Raw genomic sequence first — 26,093 nt, forward strand, 5'->3', positions numbered from 1 at the left:
TGAAGAAAGAGATGATTGAGTATCATATTATGATACCGTATCATATTAAATGTTGTGCTAGCATGTGTCATGCATGACAATAAATGAACTACCCTATGATACTAATATATGATACTATGCATTACGAATGTGATATCATACACTAGTATCATATGCATGATACTAGTATATGATACTACCCATTACAACCAGCCTAACACAAGCGCTAGGGTACTCAAGCTCATACAAAAATCTAGACACAATTTCCTCCTAACATCTCGACTCCAGCTCGTAACCTCACAGATCAACTGCCAATTACGCATTTTCCCACTGCTCAACAGCGAACTCTTGCTTCGGTCAATGTGAAATGAGCTTTAACTTGTTCAGTCGCGGCAAAAAAAAAAAAACTCTGAAGCGCAACCACTAGCATGGGAAGTTTGACTGCTCTTGAATTTCACCAACTGTAGAGAGCAACAAGGCATCAGGTGTTATTTACACGTACGTAGATAGACACTAGAACAGTTCACGCGATAGATTCAGAGAATATGATTGCATACCAGGAAGTTCAACAGCAAAGTTAGCTTGGGCATCCGCATCTGCATTAAACTCCTGTGTAGCAGAGAACCAAATAAGTGAAAGCGTCAGAAGCTTTAGCTGGCAGCTGTTCGACTTCGGAGCAACCAGCTAGCATTCATATGATAGATCCCCAGGCTGGCTGATACAAGTAAGTTTGAACCGGAACACAAGGTAACGAAAAGATATGATACCTACCCTCAAAACATGGTTGATTTGAAACTGAAGGAAACTTCCCTTCAGGTCCTTGACTTTCTTGCACAAGTCCGCCATATTATCATTCCTAACACGCCAGAGGTCTTGGACCTGCTCCAAAAAGTTCAGTGTGTTACTTATGTTAAGAAAAAAAAGCAATGCTAATAAAAGCTTGCAGCTACTGTAGAAACTCATGAAACAACTCTGATTAGTTTCACCAGATATTGTATGCCCTAACAATCAAGACCTTAATCCAATTATTCCTTGCCCAAATAAAATAATGAACGTGTTAAACTAAAGGAGAAACAACGCACAAACTAAAAACAGAAGCCATTCGATCATTTTAATTTGACCACAAGTCTATTGTTTTGGTGGACTGCAAAGAGTAACCACAAACTGCACATTAAGCTGCCAAGTAGCGAAGGTACGACAACCGACCTGGTTACAGACAAGCTTAGAATCGCCTTGAGCACGAACATACTTGAATCCCTTCTTAGCAGCATATCTCAACCCCAGGAGCAATGCACGATATTCAGCAGCGTTATTTGTTGCAATACCCAAACCCTCGCGTAGTTGGGCAATCTTAAGTTAAAAGTAGAAGAACATGGTCCTCATCAGCTACTCGTGGTAAATAAACACTAAGAAAACAAACCAGCACAGTAACAGTTGGTTTACATACCATAGCTCCATCTGACCGCCTTACTACTACACCAGCCCCTGATTTCCCGGGATTTCCTTTGCAAGCACCATCAAATTCAAGAATGCAGGATAGCTGTAAAGACGAGGTTCAATGATGAGAGTAAGTCAACATTTCCTAATGTGAAGATAAGTTGCAAATATGCATATTAATATCAAAATCATAATGACAAAATAAAACAGAGAAAGAGGGATTGTTAGTAGCTAGAACCTAAATTGCACGGATATGGCAGGAGAACGACATATTGGGAGTTAGGTACATCTGGATACCAGCTGATACTTATCCTGTATTTCCTGTTGTCCAAAAAATTAAACAAATTCGGATACCAGTGGGATACCCCCTGATACCAGTTGGACACAGGAAAATCCTAACCCAACCATCTATACCCACAACAACCCCCTCCCTTTTTCTTGCCTAATTCTGCCCCCATCCGACCTGAGCTCCGCACCGCCGCTATACAGCACACATGCGAGGAAGGCTGGCTGCCGCCGGTCCGCCACTGCTCCCGCCCCTGTTCTGAGTGCCACCGCACCGGAGAAGGAGAGCCCCAGGCCGCTGTTGCTCCATCATTCTATCTGATCGCCACCCAATCTGTGCGCCACTGCAGCTCCCTCTGGCGGCCAGGCCTGTTTCCCCTCCCCCCCCCCCCCCCCCTCTTTTCGAGGTGCTGCACTCCACTCAGTTCTTCTTCTCCTCTTAAGGTCACCAATGGTTAGCTCTGCTAGAGGTTCTGGTTCTGGCATTGGAACTTGAAGCTCAAACTCAATGTGCAGGCAGTGGAGGGGTCAGTGCAGTCAAAATGCTGAATGATGCTCGTGTGATTCATCCAAATAAAGATGTGAAAGACACCACTGTCGAGGTATGCTCAGAAGATTGAGAAGACCAGATGAGGCCAAGGAGGAAATACAAAGCTCGTATGTAGATCTGTAACCGTGACATTAATGGGAGGTACTCAAGAGCGAAAGCACATCTCTTGAAGTGGTAGTGGTCAAATTATGGTGTCAAGCCATGTCCGAAAATGAATGTTGACGTTCTAATTCAGCTCAAAGGTGAACAAGACAGGGCTGATGCAATGGCTCCTAACATGCCTCTCGATATTCCACTGCCAAACAATGGCATCAGTAGGAGGAAGAGAATGGTGTCATCGTCTATTGAAGCAAGCTTCAATCTGCAAACTCACAGCAAGCTTGATGCTTTGATTGCTAGAATGTTCTATACTGCACATGTTGCGGTGTCCGCATACCCATATATGCGGTTTTTTTAAAACTAACGTATCACGGTACCGTAGTGTCCATATCTGTAACTGTATCACTGTATTCATGCAGTTTAGGCTAGAACATGGTATCCATACTCACATGACTATCAGGTAATGGCTCCTGTTCAGCGACTTTGGGATGTTTCGTTGATGGTCCAGTTTCCTTCAGCAAATAATTATTGGTGTGAGCACATGAGATGTGAAAACTTTTTGAACAGAACATTTGTTCACGCTTAACTTCGAGAGAGAAAAATATCTCTACTCACCATCTCCTGTGGCCTTTTCAAAGTAGAGGTTCCATCAGGTTGCTGAAACGAAAGGTGACACAATAAAAATAATGAGAGTTTATGAGCAAACGCGCTAGTAATGCAACCACCGCTGAGGACACAACAGAAAGATAAGCCCAACTGTCAAGTTAGCTTTGGAACTACGTGTAAGAAAAACTAATGCCCTGGAATTATGGGATATCATTGGCATATATAGTATATGGAGGTCACAAAATTATATTTTAGTGGTGACCCCTTTCTATCAATACTAATACCATGCCTATAGAACCAAGAAACACATAAAACATAAGTCTGGTTTTAGGTGGCAGCGTCAATGCCGCCACACATTGCAAAGCGTTTTCAAAGTACAGTACAAAACAGAGCATATATGGTAGCTTCCATAGGTAAGCGGAAAGGGATTAATAAAACTATACTACACTGCCATGTTACAGATATAATATCAGGGAAAATAGTTGGAAACTACAATTACACAACGAATTTTTACCTGGAAAGGGCAGGGTGCCAGATCATCAAACAATTCGTCTTTTGCATCTGCTGCATTAATGGAATACAGAGCATTCTTTAACCCGCGCGCAGCGAGATACTCCTCGGTGTCTTTACGAAGAGAATAGCCTTTGTACACAGTCACAGAAGGACCGCAGACCTACCAAGATAACTTTAAAATAATAAATGTCTATTGGGATGGTAACAATAAGTTTTTTTCATTGAGTATCGCATTATCAGTAACAGAGAGATGAACTTTGCAGCAACACAAGAAAGAACACAGCGGTTTAAGCAATCCTATGAGATGCAGTCTCTAGAGCAACAATGATATTAGCATCTTATGAGATGCATGAATACAGATCAGGATTTATGTGAAGTATTACGTTATCCATCATTTCTTATTCCATGAAGCATTTAGCGGTGCAGTTATATCTTCTTAGGATGCTAACATTTTCTTCAAGGGAGACGTTGAATGCAGATAATCGTCAAAAACAATTGACTGAATGCTTAGTGTAATAAGTTGAGAAGTAAGGAGAAAGTAAAACAAGGATTAAAAAAAAAATAGAACTCCTTACCGAGTTGCTGACTTGAGCTTGGCAGTCGGCGAGGTTGTTATAGATGCCAATGACATCCCCCTTGCGGACAACATAGAACGGGTCGCCGCCGGCAGAGTCCATCGGGGGTGGCGTGGCCTTCTTTGCGGCGGATCTCTTGGCGGAGCGCTTGGATGAGGAGGAAGAGAAGAAGCGCTCGGCAAGGCCAAGGGCAATGGGCGGCACGGGAGGCCTGAGGGGCAAGTAGCGCAGGCTGTGCTGGTGGTGGTGGCGGATGCCGCTCAGGCTCAGGGTGCCGGCCACCGCGTGCCTCCACGCCGCTCTAGAAATCCCACAGAGAGAAGAAGAAGAATAGCAACTCCTCATCGACAGCTGCTAACGCGAAATGAGAGGGTAGCCAAAATAGCACTGGTGAGAACGAAAAGTTTCAGTGTACCACTGAGGCTTGGTTTGGACGGCCGTATTGGAGGGCTCCGTGTTGAACTGGACTGCCCAATTGCGCTTCTTAAACCGGCTTGCGGATCGACGAACACTCGGCTAATCTGCACAATGATACGCAGACAGAAAAATCAACTTGCTGCACACCAGAGGCAGTGGGGATTTATTTAGAACTAGAAGTGCCGAGAGAGCCACGCACATTAAATTCATAAATTGTTTGCAGAAGCTTAAACATGGAACCAAGACAAATGGTGTGTGGACATGAACAACAGGGTAAGCGAGTACTGGTGAGAGAAGTGAATTTTGCAGGTTCATTGCTGGTCTCGCAATGCGGGGAAGCAGCATGAAGGACAAGCACTTGCTGGCCCAGTGAATCCTGGAGAGGTTATTTCTGACGAACATCTACTAGTACTTGCTAGTGGTAGAACAAATCACAATTAGACAGTGTGCGTGCAGGCAGGACACGCGGAGACCGGGAGAGGCCGCGTCGGGGAAGGGGGTGTTGGGTAGCGCATGGGAGGGTGGGTGGGACGGCTGAGATGGGAGAGGAGGAGGGCCTGTGGCGGGCGCGTCGCGGCGGAGGTGACGGCGCAGGGAAGAGAGGGGGGTGGGGGCTTCGGGGAGAGGGGGAGGAGGGGGAGGGAGGATGGGAGCTCACCTGCGCGGCCGCCGCCGCCGACCTCCGCTGGACGCCGCCGCCGCCGCCGTGCTGGTTGTGTTGCGTTGGTGGTGGAGTGGGGAAAAGGGGGAGGAGGACCCCCGATTCGGGTGAAATTGGAGCGGGATAGGGTTTAGAAGACGAAGGTATAGAGTATATTTTGTTTTATTTTTTCTGCTGGAAGTTTCAACTTTCAACGCCGTGATTTTCATTTTCAAGGACACAACTTTAGACTTTGGAGGGACGACCCGGGCAAGATTGACAAATCTTTACCTCTTTACCTACTAACTAGCAAAAAAGCCCGTGCGTTGCAACGGAAGAGAAAATAACACACGCTTTGAACGTAATATATTTTCACATGGCATCACATTTGTGTTGTCGACGATGGCCTCAGTGCTCACACAACGAAAACGCGTTTGAATGTACAATCACTCGGAATAAGATGAGAAATATGTTGTTTCTCCCCACGAGATTTTCCAAAGGTGCGCATGTGTGGTTAACGATGTTTTATTTCCTCTCAATTTGGTTTTAATTTAATGAATATTTATTGCAATTCGTATGGTCGTCGGAAAGAGAGAAAAAAAGATCGTGCACTACAGATTAAGTTTGCATCAAAAATAATATTTAAGAAGTATTCAACAGCTAAAAATAACATACTATTTAGATTCTACACATTTTTTCAATCAAATTTCATATATAACATGTTAAAATTGGAGTTACGGTTTAAAAGATATGGATAATTTTGTTTTAAATAAAATATGGATTAACTGAAAAGTCGGGTTTTTAAACATTTCGGCTGACATAAATAGGGATGGCGGGTTGAATACCTGAAACATCAGGGAGTTTTCTGTAAAATACAAAAAACGGTTCGGCTCTTACTAAAAGATGGACCGGGGGTTGATTATCTAAAACTGTGAGGACTTTTCTGCAAAACGACAGAAAACGGTTCGTTCTGACTTAAAGTTGGACTGCGGGTTAATTAACTGAAACTCCGAGGGCTTTTCTGCAAAATGACTGACGACGGTCGACAGAAACAACGCGCGCTTTATTATTAGGGGAGATAAAGCAATTAGTGCTTCTGTAGTCCGTCATTAACATTATCCATAAAGTTGATGAAAATTACCCACAATTATCATTTATGAGTCATAGAAAACGTTTTAAACAGGAAAATCTCTGGACTGGGCCGGTCCATGTAGGCACCTCCTATATTTACGCTCTAGGCATTGAAAAAAGCTGCAGCACACCTGTTCTTTTAGTTTAGTTTTTTTATTTTACTTTTTAGTTCCACTTTTTTCTACTTTAAATAATTTAGAATTTCAAATAACTTTTCTTAAATTTAAGAAATTGAGAATTTTGAAATAAAATATTAAAAACATAATTTTTTTAAGAATTCAAAAACTACCCAGGAGTTTTGAAAAATGTTTGCATATACAAAAAATTGTTTAAATTTTTAGAAAATGTCTGTAAAATGAAAAAAGTCAATAATTTTAAACAAAAGTCCGTGTAAAAATCTTAAAAACAGTTCATGCCTCTGTTTTTAGTCTCATTTTTTATTTTCATTTTCTGTTCCATTTTTAAAATTTAAATAATATCAACTTTTGAAAAAAAATTGCAACTTATAAAACTGAGAACTTTGAAATAGAGTTTTGAAGAAAACATAAAATGTTTGTGAATTCAAAAAATGCTCGGGATATTTGTAAAAGTATTCCCATATTCAGAAAAATGTTCATAATTTTGAGAACAATGTTGGTGAAAACAATAAAAGTCCATGATTTTGAGAAAAAGGTTTGTGTATTATTTTTTGAGTGCAATTGAAAAAAATGTTTGCTAATTCAAAAAATGTTCATGCATTTCAAGAAATGTCCTAAAATTTGAAGGACGTAATACGATCAGCATCCTTGAAGATTATAGTTATTTTTCTTCCGTTGCAACGCACGGGCCCTTTTGCTAATTTGATCTAAGGACGCAACAAATTCACAAAATGAACTGTACGCGAAAGAAATTCATTGGTCTAACCCTTTTATGTGGCGCCCGATAGAAAGATTGTGTGGCACCTTACTCCTAGGTTCGTGGGACTAAAAATATCAACTTCATCAAACATAGCATCACCAAGCTTGTGACTTTGCATATCATTAGCATCATGGGCATTAAGAGAATTCATACTAACAATATTACTATCATGCTCATCATTCAAGGAGTTCACATTGAACATTTTCATACATTCTTCCTCTAGCAATTGAGCACAATTTTCCTTTTTCATCATTTTCAAGGAAGACGTGATAGAGATGAACAATATGAGACCACCTCAATTCCATTTTTTTATAATTTTCTTTTGATTGAGTAAGGCATGTTCTTTTGATTGTGCGAATGTTGTAAACTTTGGATGAGTGCTTATAGAATATATTCTATGTTGTGTTGTTTAAATTTTTTAGGGATGGAAAAACATGTGTTTATCTTTATCACGTGGACAAGGATGTCTTTTTGAAAGACAATATTGATCCGGACCCGGATGAGCTAGACATGGCGTTTGAATGTAGTCCTAGCTATGCTGAGTTGTTGGAACAAGTGTGAAAAAGATTTGAATTGGATGGACCCAAGTGATGTTACTGAGTTTGATGGTAGGCATAATGTGGGATTTGGAATGCACATTCGTTGGGAGACCATGCTTGTGAACTCCGAGCAACATTGGGTTGCATACAAGGAAAGGTTGGCCGGATCACTAGACAAGGCTTTAAAGTTATTTACCATAAAAAGGTTGATGCTAACTTGCACTTGGATTTGTACCACGTTGCCTTTCCGATTGTTGATAGTAGTTCTCCACGCACGAACCAAGATGACATGATTGAACCTATTTTGACCCAACAAGTGAGGCCAACATTGACCCCGATTTCGAATATCCAAGATGAAGCATTGCAAGAGGATAATAATGAGCATGAGGATGATGAGAATATCGGATACCACGTCCCACTTTGTAAACCCAAGTGGAAAGCCGTATAGGGTTGTCATGGTCATCCCAGGCTTTGAACGTTACCTCTCTAGGGTGTCCAACTAGAAGGCGTTCCAACTCCATACCGAGAGCTGAGCATACAACCACCAATTCTGCCCTCTTTCGAGAATCTACGACAAGCGTCGTCCAACTGCACGTAAAGCCAAACATGGATCAGTTAAGGGGAAGAATGAAAGCCAAACAAAAACTAACTATGAACAATTTATTACCTGTCAGTACAAGTAGGCCAATGCTGCCGACCCCGAGCTGAACTTGTGGTCGAGGACTGACAATGCCTTCAGCCACATACATTGAGTGTTCTTGTCGTTGCCATCAACAAAGATAGTCCTAGAGATAACATACCACATGCACATGCGAGTATAAGTCTGGATCACATCTTCATTGGCGCCCTCAGGACAATGTGCAAAGTTGGCTACGATCCAAGTGAAAGGAGCACCGGCTGGGACTCTGTCTTTCTTCTCTTCGTTGCTGGTGACATGCCGATAAGGGCATCCATTTGTTAGCGACATCCCTCAAAATCAATGCTCATACAAAGAGGCTTCCCCTCGATTGGAAGTGTGGTGATCATGAAAACATCCTGAAGAGTCACGGTCATCTCTCCGGTCCAGAGGTGAAAACTATGGGTCTCCGTCCTTCACCTATCCGTAAGTGCGGTGATTACCGCAACGTCCAGGTTGGGCGTCGACCGACTCATAAGACGAATGAAAGGAAGGAGTCATGTCTTCTCGATGTATGTTGCGTACCACTCATCGTACGACATGAAAGTTGACGCTTCGTGAGACCGAATCTCCAGGGGCATAAGGTTCTACAAACATAGAAGTGAGATGATTATGGTCTGATCTTTTCAAATAAAACCAAGATATAAAGCATCAACTAGTATGCTCCCACTACCATCCCCTTCTCCGACATTAAATAGGCTCGGTGTTCAACGTCATAGGCATCATTCAAAATCCACACCATCCTACGTATTTCAAGAAAATAGACATATATGACCACGTGAGTATCTCATACACATAATGGCCAAAGATGAACCAATATGTCCCTACTATGAAAAATATTGAAACAAATAATATATCAATGCTAATAGAAACAAATATCAAAACAAATAATATATGAACGCTAATATGAACAAATATAGAAAATATATTACATTAGTTCCTATCGAAATTAACCATCTACATTTCCATAAATGACTACTATACGTATGCTAATGCTGCACATCAAAGAATCATGTCATTTTCCATAACACATTCAAAATCAAATAGGATCTAAATTAAACCAAAGAGAGTACAAAAAGGATAAATGAGATGGATTTGACGAATGAAAAGTAAAGGATCGAAGGAGAAATACGGCAGTGATGAAATCCCCATACATTTTCCTCGGGATTAAGGGGGTTTGAGAAAGGGATTTGGTGAGGACGGACGAACCCCAACCGCCACCCTCTCTCTTCTTGTTGGACGGGGAGGGGAATGGGGAGGGGATGGGGAAGGGCCAGCCCGCGGTTGAATAAGTCAGTGTGGCGCCTAAGAGCAAGGCGCCTCACATTGGAACTCTGGCGTCTTTGTCCTAGACGCCACACTATGGGAGGGGGGGGGAGTCGACCCTGGCAGGGGTGCTAGCATGGCCGAAGGTGCAACTTTTTTGGCGACAATTCCGTATGGCAAAAATAAATTGTTCAATCGTATCCGGGAGGACACGGTGGGTCATGACGATTACCTAAAATGCAAGCATGATGCCATTGATAAGGATGGCTTCTCTCTTTATCAAAATTGTATGAATGGCCAAAACGACAAATTGATTAAAAAAAAAGAGACAAGGGAACCAAATGGGTTGACTCGTTCGGATGCCATAGTGAGGAAAGAGCTTACAATGGGCGGACACTTGCCCTCCTGGCCACTCAAACACTCAAACGGATAAATAGCAAACACAGTTTGCATTAATTTGAATTGTCCCATTGAAGTTGCCATATGCGCCTCAGCGCCATCCATGCAGGGGGTTCATCGTCTCAACACAGGATTGAAATGCCCAACGCCGCTCACAAATTTAAAAAAAAATCTTATTTTTCCTAAAAAACATTTTTTTTAAATATTTGAGAATTTCAGGACATGTTTGTGCTTAAAAAAATCAAAAATTACAAAAATTGTTCCGGATTTTAAAAATCTTGAATGTTTTTAAAAACAATTGTATATAAAAAAGGACTTGTTCCTAATTTTAAATTTTGTCTGAGTTTGAGAAAATTCAAAAATTAAAGCAATGTTAGTGCTTTTGAAATGTGTTCCAATTTTTTGAAACGTTTTTTTGGAAAAGGCTCGATAAATTTACATGTTCATATTTTCAAATTTTGATTTTGTTTTTAAAAATGTTAGAAAAACTTATGAGATGTTCTCTTTTTCATAAATAGTTCTCATAATTTCAATTTTTCAGATTTATAGAAAACCGAATTAAGAAATGCTTGGAAAATCAGTCCAGCTTGCTGCAAATTTACAATCGGAGAGGCGAGCTACTAATTTATGGAGCGAGGCAAGCTACTAATTGCAGCGGCCCATTTAGTGTTCCACGTATCCCGGTTTTGGGAACTTTTTTAGAAGGTTCATGGCCGGTTTAGGTCCAGTTCTCTTGTTTTTATTTTTCCTATTGTTCATTTTATCCTTTTTTATGTTTACATTTCCCTTTAAAATATATTTTTGATGTTTGCAATTTTAAATAATCGTCTAGAATTTCAAAAAAGTGTGTGCTTTCAAAAAAATCGTGGAATAGTTTTTTAAAAATGTTCCGAATCATTCTTCAAAACATCAAAAAAACGATTCCTTGTTTAAATCATAAATTAAAATGTTCTAATTTTTTCAAAAGATGTTCTTGTTATTCAAAATTGTTCATGAATTCAAACATTTAAATTTTGTACACAATTTCAGAAAATTGTTTCCATTTTCGAATATTTTTTCAGAAAATTTTAAGTAAAAAATGTTTCCCTGGATCGATGACGTGGCATAGGACGCGGATCGATGACATGGCAGAGGCCATGGGCCATGCCTATGCCGATGGTAAGGCCGTCGACATTTCTCTGCCAACCCACGACCGACGTGGGGCTCGGAGCGATGACGTGCCACGCGTCGCGGATCGCTGACGTGGGCAACTCCTACGTCGACGGCCTTGCCGTCGGCATAGATATGCCGACGACCGTCATCAGGGCTGTCGACGTAGATATGACGGCGTTAAACTACCATCAGAGGAAGGATGACCGGGCCCACATCTATGCCGATGGCCACTGTAGGCATATAGACGATATGTCGACAGCCTAGATACGCTGACGGTTACTGTATGCATACCTCTAGCTACGCCGACGGCTTTTCTGCACCGACGGCTTCACCTGGGTCGTCGGCATACCTCCGTCTATGCCATCGGGGGCCGTCGAGACTAGGGGCGATACCGGTAGTGATTCCATGTTGTAGTTCTAATAAATCTTGCTTGGCTAGAAATTCATCAAATGTGTATAAATCTTGTGTACCTATGGTGTCATCCTCATCATGAGGTTCAGCATCACTCGGTGCATGTTGAGACATCTGTTAGAGTTGTGTCAAATATTTTGTACAAGGTAGGTACAGTTGGACTTGTAGTTACATCGTGTGTTTATCTCTGTTATATATGAGAGGCCTAGGATACAAGTGCCCTGCTTGGACACGACTCCATATCCTATCTAAACACAATACAACTACAAGTCCAATTGTAACCTACCTTGTACACAATATTCGACACAACTCTAACAAACTCTACCTTGGCGAATATTCTCCAGCACCTTGAATTCGTCCATGCGTCAAACTTCCATATACATTGGACTTGAGCTTATCCCATGAGCACCTTTGCTACTCCAAAGACTCCATGTGACTCCACCTGCAACTTGTAGTTCCTTCTTTTCCTGACCATAGTCAACGCTCGAACGAAATTAAGCTTCACATTACTCTAGTTCACTAGTGGGGACGGGGCCTTTAGCCCCGGCCCGTAAGGGGCTTTAGTCCCGGTTCACCAACCGGGACTAAAGGGGCGGGACTAAAGGCCTAACCTTTAGTCTCGGCCCTGTTCCAAGCCGGGACTAAAGGTGCTCCACGTGGGCGCCTCGTAGCGCCCCAGGGGCAGGCCCTTTAGTCCCGGTTCGTTACACGGACCGGGACTAAAGAGTTTCAGATTTTGTTTATTTTTGGGTTTTTTTTTGAATGAAATTATTTTTGGGTTTTAGGGTTTTAGGGTTTAGGTGTTCGGGAGATTAACGTGATGCCTCGTTTGGTGTTCGGAAATTAGTTTTCATATAATTTAAATAGAAATAATTATGCATATATATATATATAAGATTAACTTATCTTACAAGCGAGCATATATATACAATTATATGCAGATCTGAATTATCGGGACTAGAGCCCGTCTATTCGATTACATGGACGAACATCAGTAATGGCCCCTAGCTACACTAAATCGTCCTTTGTCATCTATAACTTCCGTCCTCAGAAAGGTCGCAAGCTCCTCTGCAACAGCAATCACGCGTTGCTCTGGTAGGACCTTCGTCCTCATGGCCGTGTACTATATAAGAAGAGGAGATGAATATGAATATCAATCATGATAACAAAGAATGACGGGTAAAAATAGAGGTGTGAATGTTCATTGCTTACGTCGAATCTGTGATCCTTGTGCTCAGAGGTAAACGTGCGAATGGTCTCGCAAACATAGTATCCGCATAGATGCGTTCCCCGTGGCTGCTGGTCGCACTTTACGAGAATAGAATATATATAATCAAAACAATAATCTAGCATCATAAATGTATTGAAAATGGAAGTATATCATACTACTACTTACCTGAGCCGCTCTAAAGGTCAGCTTCTCAGGCTCGATACCGGGAGTCACGCACTTGAACCGCTTCCAAACCCTGCCCGACAAGGATAATGATTTGCTAAGTTTTTCATTAATTGATATATCAGAAAATCATCGAAAGAGACCGATAGAGCGCAAGAAAGATTGAAATTACCCTTGGAGCATGTCCTGCAGGCTTTGGAACTATTCCAAGGGTCTCGATAATGGGTCGAAGGCATCAACTCTTCCCTTATCAATTTGAATGTCCAACAGAATCCAATGAAAGCTGCACATGTATATATATATATGTGTGTCAGTAACTTATCAATTACACTTATAAGTGAATGGACACAACAGAGTAAAGACCCTCACCTGAAGTTGTATGGGAACAATATGTGGTCACAGAAATTTTGATCTGTTAGAAACCTTAGGAGGTTTTCCTCCGTCTCCTTGGGTTTATGAGTTAGCGTCGCTATATGTATTTTATCTGGGTCAATAAACCCAATATTTAGGATGTTCTTTTTTTTACAATCCAGAATCTTCATTCTGCATAATAGAGTACAAGTTATATATAGACAATGAATTGAAATAACTAAACAAGTTATATGTAGACAACGAATTGAAAAACTTACAGACAATAGCAACTCATAAGCGATTTGTCGAGGGCGTCACCATTGTACATCTGGAAGAGTTCATCAAAGTCGATATGGATGTCTTCGGGGCGGCCGTAGTACTCCCGTGGGACACTCACCACGATCATCGTTCTCCCATTCTTTGATTGACTTAAGTACCATGTATGCAAGTAACCCATATTTGTTGGGAGATCATCTTTGTTGACCAAAGGCGCTCCCATGACAAACTGTGGCTTAGGGGCTACCACAGCCTTGGGTAACCTGTCGTCTTGGGAAGCCAAAATGTCTTCAACCGAGATACCCCATTCAGCCGCCCACTTCTTTGCTAATTCGAAATCTTGCCCCTGCACCGGAGGGGAGACATTCTCGGTTAACACCCTGAGGGGTGGGATCGACTGTTTGGCCTATTGTCCAAGCTGAGGAACGTCTGATTTTTTCTTGCTTGTAGTTGAACTTGATTTGCTCCCACTTGCACTTGCACGTGATCTGCTCTTTTTCACTTCCTTTTGCAATGTGCGTGTATAGTCATCAGGCTTATGGTGTAAGTCATACTGTGATGGAAGGTTCGTGAAGTATTTTGCAAATGCTATTTGCTTCTCGGTGTATTCCGGGCGGGGCTCGGGTTCCTTCTTTTTCATCTGCGCATCATGATGTTCCTTTGCTATCCTGGCGTTTTCCTCGGGGGTACGATCATAAGGTCTGATAGGAAGATTAGCATGAGGTACCTTTGGGAGGGGCGACCGTTTGCGCTTTGGGGGGCTCCGTCGCTTAGAAATCGTTGGCGGAGCGTTCTTGGTGGCACGCTTCCGCTTAGTATACGGAGCGGGCGGCGGCGGAGACGAACGACCCAAGTCCGGCGGCGGTGATCGGGATGGGCTCGTGTTGTGCTGGCCGACGTCATGTGGAGGGCTTGGAGGTAATGGAGGTGTAGGTGACCTGCGACGACTCGGAGGCGGTGTTGTCCTTGGGGCCGAGCCTGGAAGCTTGATGTAGTTCTTGTCCCATAGGATGACTCCACCCAGTACTTCTCCGAGTGTCCTCTCATCTTCGGGTCCAGCTATGTCGAGCTCCATATCATGAAACCCCGCCATGATTTCATCCACCCCGACTTTAGCAAAGCCAGTTGGAATCTCACGGCCATGCCAGCGTGCATCAGGGCCAGAAGGTAAAGCTTGTCTGACGGCCACCTTCATGGATATGTTCTTGAATTTCTGATGGAGTTCACATGATGTTGACTCCTTGATTCCATCCACGGGGTAGCCGGGGCCGCCCTCTATCATTCTTCGTGCATCGTGGGGCGGGGCCTCAGATTCAGCCACACTGCTTTTCCGCTTAGATGGGGCGCCGGTAATATCAAGTGCAGAATCTTCCTGGCGCGCTACTCCTCTAAGCTCATCAATCTGCTTCTGTTGCTCATTAATCCTGGCAAGCAACTGGTTGAACTTGTCATTCTCCTCATCTTGTTGCCGCTTCTTTGCTCTCTCTCGGCTTCTGTAAGTGTCTTGGTCTCTGGCAAACCCAAGCCACCACGGGTAAGAAGGACCGAAGCCTCGCGTTCGTCCTCCATGTTCGTCATTGCCGAGGACGAGTGTGAGCAAATCTTTCTCTCTATCTGCAGTGAACTTTCTTTTTCCCTCCTTAATTTCTTTCACTATCCTTTTCCAATTCTCCCTGGGTATCCTAAGACCGTCACTACAGATGAGGTCCCCTGTTTCTTCGTCGTACGAACCACCATGCGCAAGGAACCAATTTCTTGCTCTCAATTCCCACTCATCACGGAGTGGTTCAGGTACGATGCCTTTATCTAGCAGATCTTGCTCTTTCTTATCCCACTTTGGGATGGCAGTCTCATAGCCCCCTGGCCCCAGCTTGTGGTGATATTTCTTCTTGTCGGCATTTATCTTGTTCTTTTCTGATAATGCCTGGGCATCTTCTGACTCCTTGTACTCTTGAAATGCCTTCCAGTGATTCGCCTGCTTGGCTAGGTACCCCTCGAACACTGGCACTTTCTTTGTCTTCAGATAGTTTTTCCATAGCTTCTTCTTCCAGCTACGGAACAGTTCGGCCATCTTCTTTAGAGTCCACTGCTTGACTTTGGCCCTCAGTTTGTCTGCGGCGTCTTCATTCTCACATTCTGGCAGGTTGAAATGTGACATGAGATCATTCCAAAGATTATCTTTGTACCTTTCGGTGACATAGTCACTATCGGCTGCCCCTTTGCGCTTGTTTCACTCCCGAACGCTGATCGGGACGTGATCCCTAACGAGAACTCCGCATTGCTTCTTGAATGTGTCAGCAGCATTCTTAGGAAGCTTGGGTTCGCCCGTAGGCAATATCACCTCAAAGGTGTAATGCGTCCGTGCATCCAACTTTCTAGTCGGGCCTCGTTTCGTAGCTTTGCTCGATGTGGAGGCCTAAGAGGGAGAAACATTCGTCAAATGAATGTATATGTATACAATATAGAGCTATCTCCAATATTTTTCACATATTACAAGTGATTGTCGAACTTCATATGTATACCTCGTCGGACTTTATTATTTCTTCACCGGCTTCTCCACCGGCTTCTCCATCAGTGGAGCTATCACCTTCTCCGTCATTGGACCTATCTCCTGCCCCATCGGCTTCATCTTCGTGTCGCTCGACCTCCATTCCATATCCGGAGGGGTTTAGATATGACGACGGAGATTCAGCTGGTTCAACGTCGGGGCCGTCTTTGATTATATCTTCGAGAAGTTCTTCCTCTTCGAGGTTCCTGATATGTGGATCCATAGTTCTGCAAAAAACGGACATTTGATTAACTAATAAACTAACAAACTATATAAGAGGGGTTGGAAACTTCGAAGTGTCGTTTTATATAGGAGGACCTTTAGTCCCAGGTCTTGGCTAGAACCTAAACTCTAAAATATGTCTAACGGATTCTCTTAACCATTGTACCAAAAAAGAATTATTCTATCAGGAACTCCGTTCCAAAACAACTTTAGTCCCGGGTCGTGGCTCCACCCGGGACTCCTAGATTTCTACATAGTATTCAAAGTAGGATTACTTTTCCAAATTGAGCATTCAATAAGCAAAACCAACTCGTAAAATAAAGTAGTATTCAAATTAGCATGCATTCAATTATTAGCAAATACATCATCTCTTGTGTCCGTACATCGTCGAATATTATCACTAATACTCCTCGAATACTATCATACATATAGCATCACTGATATATCTAGAACCGTAGCGCCCGACGGGTATCGGCGCGGGCGGTGGACACCCAAAGAGAAGGAACCATCACAGGATCATAGCTCCAGTGAGATCCCCGAAGAACCTACCAGGTATGCTCGAACCTGCCCTCCAACGCAACCATGTAGCGACGGACGTGCTCATCCTCCTCGCTGACACGGTGACGTACCACCTCCGCGGTGTCCGGAAGCCTCGGCACCCTCACTGGCCCACGCGACCGCCACCAAACAAGAATCGGGTCAACGACGGGCTGGCTCCTCACCAACCTACGACCCCCGAAAGGTAGCACCTCCCAATACCAGCCGGGCGGAGCCCAGTCTCGGACAGGGCCCCTCTGATCAAGCAGGTGTCCTCCGCCGAGTCGACGACGAGGATGCGGGATAGGCATCGTAAAATGAACTAAAAAAAATAAACTAGTTCTATTAATTTTCTTGCTAAAAATAAACTATTAACACTTAAGCATATACAATAGCAAAATTAAACTATTAACACTTAAGCATATACAATAGCAAAATTAAGAAATAATCTAAGAAACACTATTAACACTTAAGCATATACACTACACTAATAACAATTAAGCAATAATCTACTTCTTCTTCTACTTCTACTTCTCCTCTTCTTCTACTACTTCTCCTCTTCTCTTCTTCTACTTCTCCTCTCCTCCTCTTCTAATTTTTTCTCTTCTTCTACTTCTCCTCTTCTTCTATTTTTCCTCTTCTTCTCCTCTCCTCCTCTTCTTATTCTCCTTTTTCTTCCCCTCCTCTTCTTTTTTCCTTTTTCCTAATCTTATTTTCTTATTTTTGTTCATATTTCTTCTTTTTGTAACCCTAACCTAATTCTAAATATTACTAACCCTAATAATCTAGCACGAACCTAATAACAATAGGAATTAAATGACAAAAAAAATCTTTTTCTTTTTCTTCTTTTCTTCTCCTTTTTCTTCCTTTCTTCTCCTTTTTCTTCCTTTCTTCCCTTTTTCTTCTTTTCTTCTCATTTTTCTTCTTTTCTTCTCCTTCCCTTTTTCTTCTTTTCTTCTCCTTTTTCTTCCTTTCTTCTCCTTTTTCTTCCTTTCTTCTCCTTTTTCTTCTTTTCTTCTCCTTTTCCTTCTTTTCTTCTCCTTTTTCTTCTTTTCTTCTACTGCCGGAGAGTTGGGGAGGAGGGGGCGGGGGGCTTACCGGCCGGAGGTGTCGACGGACGCGCGGCGAGGAGGATGGCGGCGCGCGGCGAGGAGGGCGGCGCGCGGCGAGGAGGACGGTGGCGACGGCGAGGAGGACGGCAGGCAGCGACGAGGAGGACGGCGGGCAGCCTGACGGCGTCGTCGAGGTCGTCGGTGTGCCGCGCCGGGTAGGAGAACGAGAGGAAGAAGAAGAGAAATGGACGATTTGGGTTGGAATTTTTCTAAGTCCCGCTTATATAGGTGGATCTTTAGCCCCGGTGCGTGGCTCCAACAGGGACTAAAGACCCCCTTTAGTCCCGGGTGGAGCCACGACCCGGGACTAAAGGCCTCTTTTCGGGCAGACGAGAAGGCGGGAAGCAGGGGCCTTTAGTCCCGGATGGAGCCACGCACCGGGACTAAAGCCCCTCCTCGGTAGGCGGCAGGCGAGGGGCTTTTGTCCCGGGTCGTGGCTCCACCCGGGACTAAAAGCCTCTCCTATCCTGCACGATTATTTTGACCATCCAAACTATTAACTATTTTGTTATTTTCAACTAAAAACTATATTTATTAAAATTCTTTTTACATATTTGAGAATTTGACAAAATTATGATAATGAAAAGTGTTTGAAATTGAATAAATAATGCAAAACTATTTTCTATTTTCAAAAGTAATTATTTTGACTACCCAAACTATAAACTTATTTTTTTTTGAGCTAGTTGACCCTGAAATTGAAAAGCACTACAAATGAACTCTGAAAATGTTGAAAGTTGGCATGCTATCATCATTTCACCCACATAGCATGTGTTAAGAAGTTGAGAGGGCTACAACAAAAACATGATGCACTTCGTGTACAAAACGGACAATCTCTCTCGAAGTATGAGGGTTTCGAACGAGAACTCATCTCTTACAAAGGGATTTCATTTTTTTGAACTTATTTGAACACGATACTTTTTGTGTGTCCAAAATGCACCATTCAAAGGCACATCACAAAATTTCAACAATTTCTGACTTCATTTGGTATTCTTCGTGCATTTACTTATTTTTTTTGAGCTAGTTGACCCTGGAATTAAAAAGCACTACAAATGAACTCTAAAAATGTTGAAAGTTGGCATGCTATCATCATTTCACCCACATAGCATGTGTTTAAAAAGTTGAGAGGGCTACGACAAAAACTGGATGCACTTCGTCTACAAAACGGACAATCTCTCTCGAAGTATGAGGGTTTCGAACGAGAACTGATCTCTTACTAAGGGGTTTCATTTTTTTTGAACTTATTTGAACTCCATACTTTTTGTGAGTTCAAAATGCACCATTCAAAGGCACATCACAACATTTCAACAATTTCTGACTTCATTTGGTATTCTTCGTGCATTTACTTTTTTTTTTTGAGCTAGTTGACCCTGAAATTGAAAAGCACTACAAATGAATTCTGAAAATGTTGAAAGTTGGCATGCTATTATCATTTCACCCACATAGCATGTGTTAAAAAGTTGAGAGGGCTACGACAAAAACTGGATGCACTTCGTGTACAAAACGGATAATCTCTCTCAAAGTATGAGGGTTTCGAACGAGAACTCATCTCTTACAAAGGGATTTCATTTTTTTGAACTTATTTGAACTCCATGCTTTTTGTGTGTTCAAAATGCACCATTCAAAGGCACATCACAAAATTTCAACAATTTCTGACTTCATTTGGTAGCACTTCATTAACTTATTTTTTGGTTCCCATATCTCCTCTATGTACCCGTAATATGTTTCCAAACAGTGCCCATTCTGGTCTGTTGCATCAAAGCGGACACCACTATTTTGGTTGGTGCTCTTTTTATCTTGGGCAACCGTGTAAAATGTATTCCCATTTATCTCATATCCTTGGAAAGTACATATAGTCGAAGATGGTGGCCTGGCCAAACAGTACAGCTGATCTCCAACGGTGTCGTCATGCATGAGATGTGTCTGCAACCAACTGCCGAAAGTCTTCTCGTGTTCCCCTTTAATCCAAGAGTCAGCCTTCCCCGGGTTTTCAGAGCGTAGAATATTCTTGTGTCTCACGATATACGGAGCCACCACGGTGGAATTGTGTAGAACTGTGTAGTGTGCTTGAGAGAAAGAATGCCCGTCCATACATACTTTTGCTTTCCTTCCTAGTGTGCCTTTTCCTGTCAGCCTACCCTCATACCGAGATTCAGGAACACCAATCGGCTTAAGGTCAGGAAGAAAGTCCACACAAAACTCAATGACCTCGTCTGTTCCATAGCCCTTGGAGATGCTTTCTTCTGGCCTAGCATGGTTACGAACATATTTCTTTAAGACTCCCATGAACCTCTTGAAGGGGAACATATTGTGTTGAAACACAGGACCGAGAATTCTAATCTCTTCGACTAGGTGAACTAGGAGGTGTGTCATTATATTGAAGAAGGATGGCGGGAACAACAACTCAAAGCTGACCAGACATTGGACCACATCAATCTGTAACCCTGATAGACTTTCTCGATGGATTACCTTCTGAGAAATTGCATTGAGGAATGCACATACCTTCACAATTTCCAGGCGAACATTTTCCGGTAGAATTCCCCTCAATGCAACCGGAAGCAATTGCGTCATAAGCACGTGGCAGTCATGAGACTTTAGGTTTTGGAATTTTTTGTCTTTCATATTTACGATTCCCTTTATATTCGACGAGAAGCCAGTGGGGACCTTGATACTGAAAAAGACTTCAAAGAATATTTCCTTCTCTTCCTTAGTAAGAGCGTAGCTGGCACGCCCTTGAAACTGCCTTGGATGCATGCCATCTCTTCCTTTATGACGTTCCTGGTCCTCCCGTGCTTCCGGTGTATCTTTTGACTTCCCATACAAGCCTAGGAAGCCTAGAATATTCACGCGGAGATTCTTCGTCAGGTGCATCGCGTCGATTGCCGAGCGGACCTCATGGACTTCCCAGTAGGGTAGCTCCCAAAATATAGATTTCTTCTTCCACATGGGTACGCGCTTATCAGGGCCGTTAGGAACAGGTTGGCTGCCAGGACCCTTTCGAAATATTACTTTTAAATCTTTGACCATATCAAATACTTCAGCACCAGTACGGATGACAGGCTTCCCCCGGGGTTCTGCCTTGCCATTGAAATGCTTGCCTTTTTTCTTTAAGGGATGCTTGGGCGGAAGAAAACGACGATTGTACGGGTACACATTCTTCCTACATTTGTCCAGATATATGCTTTCTGTCTGATCCAAACAGTGTGTGCATGCATTGTATCCCTTGTTTGACTGTCCTGAAATGTTACTAAGAGCAGGCCAATCATTGATGGTTACGAAAAGCAACGCTCGAAGGTCAAATTCCTCTTGTTTGTGCTCGTCCCACACACGTACACCTGGTTCGGCCCACAGCTGTAAAATTTCATCAACTAATGGCCTTAGGTACACATCAATATCGTTGCCGGGTTGCTTTGGACCTTGGATAAGCACTGGCATCATAATGAACTTCTGCTTCATGCACAACCAAGGAGGAAGGTTGTAGATACATAGAGTAACGGGCCAGATGCTGTGACTGCAACTCTGCTCCCCAAAAGGATTCATGCCATCTGTACTCAGACCTAACCATAAGTTCCTTGCGTCAGCTGCAAATCTCGGGAACTCTCTCTCGATTTTTCTCCACTGCCGACCATCAGCGGTGTGCCTCAACTTATCATCTTTCATACGATCTTCCATGTGCCACCGCAACAACTTCGCATGATCTTTATTTCTGAATGGACGTTTCAACCGTGGTATTATAGGAGCATACCACATCACCTTGGCAGGAACCCTCTTCCTGGGTGGCTCGCCCTCAATATCACCAGGGTCATCTTTTCTGATCTTATACCGCAATGCAGTGCATACCGGGCATTTATCCATATTCTCGTACTTCTCACCGCGATAGAGGATGCAGTCATTAGGGCATGCATGTATCTTCTGCACATCTAATCCTAGAGGGCAGACAAGCTTCTTTGCTTCGTACGTGCTGGCGGGCAATTCGTTCTTTCTTGGAAGCATCTTCTTCATCAGTACCATCAACTTTTCGAATGACGAGTCAGTCACACCGGTCTCTGCCTTCCACTTCAGCAATTCCAGTGTGCTACCCAGCTTCTTCTGGCCATCTTCACAAGTTGGGTACAACAATTTGTTGTGGTCCTGTAACATCTGCTCGAACTGCAACCTCTCCTTTTCTGTGTCGCAACCTCGCCGTGCATCAGAAATGACCCGGCCAAGATCATCAGCGGGCTCATCTGGTTCCCGTTCTTCATCCTGATCTTCTTCTTCATTGTCTTCCATTGCGGTATCAGCATACTCAGGAAACATAGATCGGTAGTTGTCATCATCGTTCTCTTCTTCTTCATCGTCGTCTTCCATCATAACCCCTCTTTCTCCGTGCTTGGTCCAAACATTATAGCCCGACATAAAACCGGACCGAAGCAGGTGGCTCTGAATGACTCTTGAGGAAGTGTAATCCTTCTCATTCCGACATTCAACACATGGACAAAACATAAAGCCACCACCATGCTTGCTCGCATCGGCTGCATCTCGAAAAGAATGCACGCCTTCTCTGTAAGCGGCTGTGCATCGATCATCGTACATCCATGGATGGCTCATCTGTGTTATACGACAGTATATCAAATACAATCACGATCCTAAAAATTAGTACCGCACGGTCTAAACGAGGAAATATAGTTGCTAACCTTTTAGAATAAGTAGAAATAAAGAGGAAGAGGTTTAAGCGTGGCTCAGGCATCTCATATCGTAGTTGTGTTCGGTGAACTGAAGCGGCATCGCTCTAACACACATTTCAACAAACACCTCTACTGCATAAAAAAAAGTGGAGAGCTAGCACACACCCACAATCCTCCATCCAAGAAAAATGCAAGGAAGAGGGGAGAGGGGGGATGTGCTATATATAGGCAGAGGACTTTAGTCCCGGTTTGAGACACAAACCGGGACTAAAGGTGGCGCACATGTGGGCTGCCCACCGCGTAGCCCTTTAGTCCCGGTTTGGGACACGAACCGGGACTAAAGGCTCCTTACGGGCCGGTGCTAAAGCCTCGAGGGAGGCATTGGGGCGACGTGGCCGGGCCTTTAGTCCCGGCCCAGAGGCAGGCCGGGACTAAAGGGTCCCGGCCCAGAGGCAGGCCGGGACTAAAGGGTCCCGGCCAAAGGCCCGTTTTCCACTAGTGGTTATGCTCCCAACTTCCAGAGTATCCAACACCATCACACACCGATCGCTGACCTGCGTGAAAGTGAACAACTCATATTGGGTGTCGCACATAAGAGTTACCTGAACTCAACATCACCCGCTCTTCCTTGACCGTCTGTCTGAAACTTGAAAGAATTTCGCCATTGCTTGTAGTCATCCCGAGTTAAATTCGCAGTTTGTCTCACCACATATATGACCACGAGAGCCCCGACCCGTCTCCATGTCCCTTGCATACCGCACACCTCGCCGCTATTAACGTGTCGAGCCTCCGCTGTCCCGGTTGAGTCGCAAGGGTCGCGAACCCACACCACTCAACCCACACTGCAGAGTACCACCGATCATCACCGACCGATGACGAGTATCACGTTTCCATCAGACCAACGAGCTCCAGTCCGAACCACGTCTCACTCGCTTTTCCCCGAGTGAAGTCCTTCATACTTCAGCTCCACCTTCAACATGACTCCATGGTAGATAATCAGTCCACCCCTTGCGCCCCATCAACTTCAAGGTCACATGTGCACCGTCTTGAATCAACCCTGCGTCATAGTCTTGTCGAAGCCACACAAGCCCTAGAGCCTGTGCCGCGTGTTTCCACGCCCAGAAGTCGGTCACCATCAGCATCACGCTCCTATGTCGTCGTCGCCGATCCTACCACCGTCTTCTGTACCAACCGACTCGCGTCGGTCCGACACACTGTCCAGTTCGACCCAATCGAAATCGTCCGACTGCACGACACACTCTAGGCTTGCAAATCATCATCCGCGAATTTCCATCCATCACATGATAATTCCATCTTAGCCGGCAGGACTTCCCGCAACGCCTTCAAGCATCTTTTTGTGCCTACAATCTTTCACCCATGTCTGCCATAACCCAAGGTTTTTAGTTCCATCGAACTTCTCCACCTCAAACCTGATACCCGTTGGCGTCATGGTTCTTTGTACAGCTGACCCTGCGAAAAATTAACTGAGCTTTCCACGCAATGCCCCGAGTACACGACTAGCCTTCGCGTACTAATAGCAATTTCCAACCAAAACAACTTCCTCGTCTTTGCTTGATTGATTTGCCTGCCCTTCGTGCCTTTTGTCTCCCTTGCCGGCTGCTGCCGCTGCTTAACCAGCGTGGAGGTCTCCGCTATAGAGACGAGGAGAACATGACTCCTCCTGGGACTCGGACCCGTTTTGCTTCCAAAACAAATCTCTTGATTCGGTCGCTTCATACAACACATGTTGCCGCTCGTCTGACGTACTCCAGCGCCTCAGCCGCACGGCCCATCCTGAACCTCGCTACGGTGGCCCACAACCATGATCTCCAGCGGCACGCGCCCGACCTGGCCTCCTGCCTCCATAGTCTATCCGTCTAGACCGTCGGCGCACGCACGCGCCTTGCGCTTTCGCGACAAAGCTCCGCTTCAGACCGATCTGATGCCCGTCTGCCTTGATCGCTTATTTTCCTCCTCGGGATCAACAATCCACGATCCCCGAACAACCTAGCTCATGATACCACTTGTTAGAATAAATCCGAGGCACACCGTCGATCATCTGAGGACCAAGCAATCATACCAGCACGACACCAAGATTTATTCTAACAACATCTATTGGACAATGGATATTGTACTGGCTGCCGGCTTGCTGCTGCAGCCAGCACTACCGTTAATTTTAGATTGTACAATCGCATAACCATTTGGCCCTAGTATCTCTTTTAAAATGCATATTTGTTTATATTATTGAAGTTGTGAGAGGGCGCGGTTGCTGAATGTTTCTAGTCTACTCAATGATCGGTGCTGAATCAATCAGCAGCCTCCGTGTGTTTTGCATGCTCCTATTAATTTATAGGTATATGTCGAAGTCTCGAGGAGGTAATCATAATTTATTGGAAAATGGATATTGTGCTGGCTGGCGGCTTGCTGCTGCAGCCAGCAGTACCGTTAACTTTAGATTGTACAATCACATAACTGTTTATCCAATCACATAACTGTTTGTCCATCACATAACTGTTTGTCCCTATCTCTTTTGAAATGCATATTTGTTTATATTATTATAAAGCTGTGAGGGCGCGATTGCTGAATGTCCTAGTCTAACCAATGATCGGTGCTGAATCAATCAGCCTCCGTGCGTTTTGCATGCTCCTATTAATTTATAGGTATATGTCGAAGTCTCGATGAGGTAATCATACATGTGGGTGTTGCATTATATGTGTGCTTCCTGCCTCTTTCCTTATAGGTATACGTCGATGTCTCAGGGGGTAGTCATATATGTGCATGTTGCATTATATGTGTGCTTCCTGCCTCCTTCCTCCTACAGTCCTACTACTATACATGTACAGAGACTAGAGGTTGCATGTGCTGCCTCCTTCCTAATCTATTTCTTTTATATATTGTGCCATTTTTTCCTAGGTCAACTAAGCCTCTAAAATGATTTCATTCACAACTCATCAAAGAGATACTCCAAGTGGGTACATACAATATAAATATAGGGGTCCCCAAGTGGGTACATACAATATAAATATAGGGGTCCCCAAGTGGGTACATGGTGGTTTGTGGACCCTTGAAGCCGTGTGCCAGCTTGCATCCTCTGTTTAATTGGTCGGAGATGTGTTTCTTAGGCCCTCCAATTCTTGTACTCGCATAGATTTTATTATTATGTGTTTCTTGAGCCCTCCAGCCGATTGATCAGTTTTTCTAGGTCAACTCAGGGTCTAAAAGGTTTTCATTCACAACTCATCAGAGAGATAGATAAATACGGACGAATATGCTACTCCCTCGTTTTAAAATATAAGACCTTTTAGAGATTTTACTAGAAGACTATATACGAAGAAAAATGAATGAATGTACACTCTAAAATATGTTTAAGTACATTCATATATAGTTTATAGTGCAATCTCTAAAATGTCTTATATTT

The 26,093-nt window shown here is 43.7% G+C and overlaps 1 protein-coding gene across 3 annotated transcripts; it reads right to left on the minus strand.

Annotated features, from left to right (window-relative positions):
- Positions 1 to 206: 206 nt before the first annotated feature.
- Positions 207 to 5,217, minus strand: LOC123411324. Of its 3 annotated transcripts, none has more exons than XM_045104260.1 (11): positions 5,120 to 5,217; positions 4,460 to 4,565; positions 4,045 to 4,345; positions 3,471 to 3,629; positions 2,966 to 3,007; positions 2,800 to 2,862; positions 1,427 to 1,519; positions 1,186 to 1,329; positions 751 to 858; positions 537 to 588; positions 207 to 440 (listed from the first exon to the last, which is right to left on the minus strand). In XM_045104260.1, the coding sequence occupies exons 3-11, from the start codon at positions 4,144 to 4,146 to the stop codon at positions 403 to 405; spliced, it is 801 nt and encodes a 266-aa protein (XP_044960195.1). In that variant the 5' UTR covers positions 4,147 to 4,345; positions 4,460 to 4,565; positions 5,120 to 5,217; the 3' UTR covers positions 207 to 402. The 3 variants fall into 3 exon arrangements, with proteins under 3 accessions (XP_044960195.1, XP_044960193.1, XP_044960194.1); XM_045104258.1 differs by having other exon boundaries at positions 4,045 to 4,395; XM_045104259.1 differs by lacking the exon at positions 1,186 to 1,329 and having other exon boundaries at positions 4,045 to 4,395.
- Positions 5,218 to 26,093: the final 20,876 nt, after the last annotated feature.

Source organism: Hordeum vulgare, chromosome 7H (genome assembly GCF_904849725.1).
Source record: "Hordeum vulgare subsp. vulgare chromosome 7H, MorexV3_pseudomolecules_assembly, whole genome shotgun sequence".
Lineage (NCBI taxonomy): Eukaryota > Viridiplantae > Streptophyta > Magnoliopsida > Poales > Poaceae > Hordeum > Hordeum vulgare.